This window comes from Sminthopsis crassicaudata, chromosome 3 (genome assembly GCF_048593235.1).
Source record: "Sminthopsis crassicaudata isolate SCR6 chromosome 3, ASM4859323v1, whole genome shotgun sequence".
In the NCBI taxonomy this organism is placed as follows: Eukaryota; Metazoa; Chordata; class Mammalia; order Dasyuromorphia; family Dasyuridae; genus Sminthopsis; species Sminthopsis crassicaudata.
The window spans coordinates 579285279-579291278 of NC_133619.1; the positions used below are offsets into that span (position 1 = coordinate 579285279).

At 51.6% G+C, this 6000-nt stretch overlaps 1 protein-coding gene across 2 annotated transcripts in view; it reads left to right on the plus strand.

Annotated features, from left to right (window-relative positions):
- The window catches only part of CLPB (ClpB family mitochondrial disaggregase), a 174593-nt gene extending 170039 nt beyond the window's left edge, over positions 1-4554 (plus strand). For both annotated transcript variants that reach the window (XM_074304914.1, XM_074304913.1), the window contains 4 exons: positions 183-256; positions 942-1061; positions 1334-1438; positions 3251-4554. In XM_074304914.1, coding sequence (XP_074161015.1) covers positions 183-256; positions 942-1061; positions 1334-1438; positions 3251-3499 — 548 coding nt within the window. In that variant the 3' untranslated portion in view covers positions 3500-4554. The remainder of the gene's footprint in view (positions 1-182; positions 257-941; positions 1062-1333; positions 1439-3250) is intronic.
- The last annotated feature ends 1446 nt before the right edge of the window (positions 4555-6000 follow it).

Genomic DNA, 6000 nt, shown 5'->3' on the forward strand with positions numbered 1-6000 from the left:
AATCCTATGATCCCCTCCCCAAAAAGCTGAGGGCTTTGCCCATCCTCCCTGCCTACCAGGGACTCCAAAAGTACCTTCTCGGGTCCTCAAAGCCCATTGGAGACTCTAGCCCTTTGTTTCCCTGAGCACCTCTGGGCCTGCTTAAGGGGTGGAGACTAGACAATTTCTTTTCTTTCCCACAGGGGACGTCCAGCTAAGTGACAAGATCACCATCTCAAAAAACTTTAAGGAGAATGTGATTCGACCAATCTTGAAGGTACCAAACTGTTAACATGCCCTCCTGGCAGTTACTCTTACCAGTCTGTCCTAGGCCCACCAGAGTACCTTTGACCAGTGACCTTTGCAGTGTGAACTCTACCCGGCTCGCCTCCTCTGAGGCCTTCAAAGGTCTCTGGCCACGACCTCTTGAATCTATAGCTTAATAACCAGTAGCGCACTCAAGAACAGCCACGTGTAATCTTAAAAGCCTTTATTATACCTACTCACATAATGCCCTGACTTGTCAGCTCCCTAGTGAACACCTGGCCTGAAGACCCACGTGTTCTCTACCAAACTCCTTACCTCTTGGCTATCCATCAGCTTGGCTCGGCTACCCCAGGCTAGGGAGCCAGGTTAAAGAGAGCGACTGCTACATGTAGTGGGCTTATAAAGGGCCTGTGAGGTCACACACATAGCCAACCAGCGAGAGAGACGTCACCCATTATGAAGCTATCTCAATGTGTCCAGGATCCCACCCACAGGGCAGTCCTATATCCACAGAGAACACTTCTGGGCCACTCAAATCTCCCCTTGCACTATGTCCGCCCATTTAAAGGGCCCTTACAATTCCCTTCTCTTGTTTTGCGGGAACCGCATCTTTACATCAAACAGTAGCACAGGGGAACCTCCTGGACTGGTCCCCTCCCTACAGCCTAAGCTAACCTCTCCCATCTCTTTCCCAGGCTCACTTCCGAAGAGATGAGTTTTTGGGCCGGATAAATGAGATTGTCTATTTCCTTCCCTTTTGTCACTCGGAACTTATCCAACTGGTCAACAAGGAGCTGACGTTCTGGGCAAAGAGAGTAAGCGAGGGCTTGTTGGGGGAGGCCGGTCTTGGGTCAGGATCCGGTGATGGGAATAAGAGAGACAGAACGGTTGCCTAGCCCATGTTTGCCTTGTTTCTGAGAGCCTTCTGAGAATTGTGAGGTCAGCTCTCCGGTCACTCAAACTTTCAGGGGGCCTCCAGATTTGGATGCACATGAGACCCTGGTGAACAACTCCAAAGAACGAAAAGCTAGGAGGAGAAGGGTTCTGGCCAACTCTCGTTCCCTCTTTCTGTCCTTGTGTTTGCCAGGCCAAGCAGAGGCACGATATCACACTGCTTTGGGACCGAGAGGTGGCAGACGTGTTGGTCGACGGTTACAATGTTCATTATGGCGCCCGTTCCATCCGACATGAGGTGAGGTTTGAGGCGCAGAGCCATCGGTGTTTCTCGGCCCCCTCCCTGATACCCAGGACTGTTTGCCCAGCAGCGGCCCCTGCCCGCGCCTGCTCAGACCGACTGGCCTGCCCTCCTGCCCCCAGCGCTCTGCACTCGCCACGGCCTCCGTGCAGGGACCTTGCTGCTTCAGCTCCATGGCTTCCACCCCGCTGCCTTACGCCAGCTGCCCCTGGAGAATGTCCCTGCACTTGGGCGCTTGGTCAGCAGGGCCGAGGAGGCGGCCGGCCAGCTCGGACGGGGGTTCTCCTTTTCACCAAAAACTAGAAAGGGACCAGTTTCAAGCCTCTCTGCTTGTGCCTCAAGCTGAGGCCCGTTATAAACCTCCTAAGTCATTCCTTATAAAATCCCTTCTTGCTCCCTAGTAAAAAAAATTAAAAGTTATCCAGAAGTCGCGTTAAGAAAGAGGCAGTCTGGGCGTGGTGGGTTGTGGGCTGCCTCTGGTCAGAGAACTTCTCAGGATGAGAGACTCCTCTCTGAAACCAGAAGTCACATTGTGGCTGCAGGGAGCCCGCGGCCAGTGATCCCAGGGAGGCCGCTCTCTTCCAGCCCAACCTGTGCCCTCCCAGGAACACAGAGCAGAGGGTCCCTGGGCACAGCCGAGTGATCAGATTGGGGGTGAGCTTTGTGAGCACCAAGGAAGGAAAAGTTCACCGTGTACTAGGGCAGTTCTAGAAGGGAATCATCCCCTCCCCAACCCCACCCTAGCTGCTGGGGTCCATCTGCCATTTACGTATCTCACATTTGTGTAATCTGCCACTTTGTAATATTCAGTTACATATTGTCTGAATCTTTAGAATGGAAACTACTCGAGGGATTGTCTTTGCAGCACTTAGCACAGTCCCTGCCCCGTTATCAGAAGTTAATAAATGTTTATTTAATGATTCACTGAGGCGGTATCTGTTATGGGCTTTGCAGAATGGGCAGAACGTGAATTGAAAAGGAGAAAATAGAGTGACCTTTTTAAAAATAAATGATTCTGCACAGAGTAGCGTGGATAACTTATGGAGTGCAGGGATACAAAGAAAAGATGCAAGACCAATTGCTTTTTTATTGCTCACACAAGGACTCACCTGCAGGGCAAATGGAAGGGCTCCCTGGTCTTTGAGGCTGATAGACAAAGGTTGAGGAGCATCTTGGGTACATCTGCCAGTCAGAGGCTGAAGGAACAAGGCAGTAAGGCAGATGGTGGCGGACCTTAGGGAGCAAGGGCAGGGCAGAGGGTCCAGGAGCCCATCTTAGTGGAAGGATTGTAGTTAATGTCTCCTTGTTCATCCAAGTCAGATGAGTTACCAAGACCCTGATCCACGTGTGTTATGGAAGGGGATGTAGAACCGAGGACTGGAATCCTGTTGGTACTCTTGAGCCCTCTCCTGAGGGGTAGGGATGAAAGCTCATCAACTTCAGCCCATAAGGGACATCCCTTATCTGGGGACGACTGGCTCCCTGTAGCTCCTCCTGGGTCTATGAGTATCTCTTAGATGTCTGGAATCCCCTTCTCAGAACATTGTTGAAGAACACTGTGATAGAGCAGAGAGGATGGCAAGCCTTGGGGACTGGAATCGAGATCTCAGCTCCAGCCTTTCCTAGTTCTGGACAAGGCTCCTCATCCACTGATGGAGCTTCTGGGAGGTTTCCAGCCCTGGGGGGAGCACTTTGTAAGCCTTAGGTGTGAGTCCTTGAGGCACCAGTGAGACATCCAGGCCAGGGTGCATGTCTAGGCTGAAGTCAGGCCAGGGATGGAGATGTATGAATGGTGGGATGCCTTTGCAGGTGGAGCGCCGAGTTGTGAACCAGCTGGCTGCTGCGTATGAGCAGGACCTGCTTCCAGGAGGCTGCACCCTGAGAATCACAGTAGAAGACTCCGACAAGCAGCTCCTAAAGACACCCGAGCATCCCTCGCCCCAGCCGGAGAAGCGGCCACCCAAGCTTCGGCTGGAGATCGTGGACAAGGATAGCAAGAGCCGCAAGCTGGACATCCGGGCACCCCTCCATCCCGAGAAAGTTTCCTATACACTCTAGCTGGGTATGGGCCTGGCCCCGACCCCTCTCCTAAGCAAGGCTGTACCGCGCCCCAGAAAACAATAAAGTCTGGTCGAATGCTTCATGGCACCCAGCCCTCCAGAGACAGGGGAAGCGGGATGGAGAAGCTGCTGCTCCTGGAAATCTCCTTCCTTCCCAGTCCTCTCAGTTCCAGGGTAGGGACAGTTAATTTGTATCCTTTCTAGACTCTGGATTTATTTATTTTGATTCTTTATTCATTTAGCACATCCACGGCCAAGTTTCAGCCTTCACCCCTGAGCAGTGGAGCTGCTACAAGGGTCCCAGCCAGTCTCGTCCCCCACATTGCCATGGAGCCCCCCAAGGGAAGGCCCCAGCTGATGTCCCCTCCTGCCCGTGGCCCTCATCTGGAGCTCTGAGGGATGGGAGAGAAGACTGGGAGATACCCCCGGCTTATGCATGATACTGTTTCCCTTCCCTTTCCACTAGTCCCACCAGTCTTACAGTCAAAGAGGGGCCCTGCTTCTAGCCATCGGTTACTGTACATGCAGCCAGTACTGGAACCTAAACTTTTTGGGGCCCCGGGCAAAGGGGGGCTCATGGGGCAGCTGCAGGCCTTCCGAGTGCGATCTTGGGCCAGTTCAGTTGCCAGGAACCCCCCCCCCAGATGGGGGGGTGAAGGAATGACTCAGCCAAATCAAATCAGTCAGCCTGGCCAGTTGTCCAGACAGCTCTCCCCATCCCTTCCCCCGACAGATGAGGTGAGAGGTGCCTTCCTCGGAGCTGTCCCTGGTACCAGGTGAAAGGTCTGAGCCAGAGCGGGGGTCTGGGTGCAAGAGGACCAGGATATACAGCTCGGGCTCCCTGCACTAGGAACGGGAGAGAGTGGCAGGCAGGAACAGAGGAAGTCTGAGGAGCGCCTAAGAAAACGTGAGGGACCAGAGATTGTGCTGAGTGGTGGGAGTGTGTGAGGAACCAGAGAGACTGGGGCTCTCGTGGCTGGCGAGGGCAGACGGGATTCGGGGTCTGCTCTCATCCACACTGGGTCTTCCTGAAATAAATATGTTCCACATGCAGCTTGTGCCTCCTGGTCGTGAGCCATGTGCACGTCGCCTTTCATTCAGCTTTCTGAAACGCCTTTATGCAGATAAGAAGTTTAGATAAAATGGGCTCTGCCTTTGGGGAGCTCTCATTTAAGTACAAGAACAAAGCGCCAACACAGAGACCTGCAAAAGGTCGTATTACATCAGAGTGTGAAAAGGCTCTGGAAACTGGAAGGTGAAAGTTGTTGCCTATTGGGAGAGTCAAGGAGGGCTTCCATTAGCATTTGGTCTTGCAGTTGGGCATTGAAAGACAAACCTTATCCCATTCAAACAGAGGCCCAGAGCACTGTCCCAGACATCCACAGCTCCAAAGTACAGTGTGGGACATCCCTAGGATGCAGACAGCGATGGGGAGGGACAGCCAAGCTATGGTTCATCAGACCTCCATGCCATGATGGGGCCTGTGAACATATCAGTGAGCCCCAAGGCAGTATAGCAGAAAAGAAGGGACTAGAAGTCAAGGAGACTCAAATCCTTCCTTAGATGCAGGACCCTGGACAGAACACTTCATCTCTCCCAATCTCAATTTACTTATCTGTAGAATGGGGATAATGGCAGGATGTTCTGAAAATCTAAGAGATCGCATAGAAAGTACTTTGCAAACCTTCAGGCACCAAATAAATCTTGGCTATTATTTCAGGACCAGAATTATAAATAGACATGAAATAGTCTGCAGACTTGTAATTCACAGTCTTAGAAATGTTCATTCTTTTTCCTGTCACCAGAACAAAACTTTTTTTATTTGCAGCAGCTATTTGGCTCTTATGCTTTACTCCTCGGCACTCCACCATATATTCTCTTAGTCATTCAGGGCATGCTAAGGCCCAGTGTGTGGCTCTCCTGGGCAGGGGGTGACAGGAAGAGGCAGCTATAGATTATGTTCTGGTTGAGGGGATATTTGCCCAAAGGCAGGATGGGAGCTATCGGAGTTCGCCAGCTGGATTCTGCTCAGCACCTCAGTTTCTCGTTTGTGGAATTTGGACTTCCAAGGTACTTTTCAGTGGCCCTCGGTGGATTCAACACTCTTTGACAATTGAGGAAATGAGCTCACAAAGCGGAGATGCTTGTCCAAGATCCCAAAAGTGTCCAGAACCTATAGGACCTGACCAGACAAGGGGCAAGAGAAAAAAATGATTCTAGGATGTTCATCAACCAGCCTGATATCGTCCTAGTAGTGTCAGATACCATATTGTCAATGTGGGGAAAAAAAACACCTTTTTGTGGCATAAAATGGACAAATGAAAATTAAAAATGGCTCTAAGCCTTAGATCTTGGTATAGGAACCTACTTGGCTCCCAAATTCCCAGAAGTTGCCACCCTTGATCCCTAACTGGGCCCCTGCCCCTGCCACCACCATCTCTCCCTACCCTCCACTATTGTGTCATAGAGAGCCAAAAGTTTCCTTTCAAAGGGCCACAC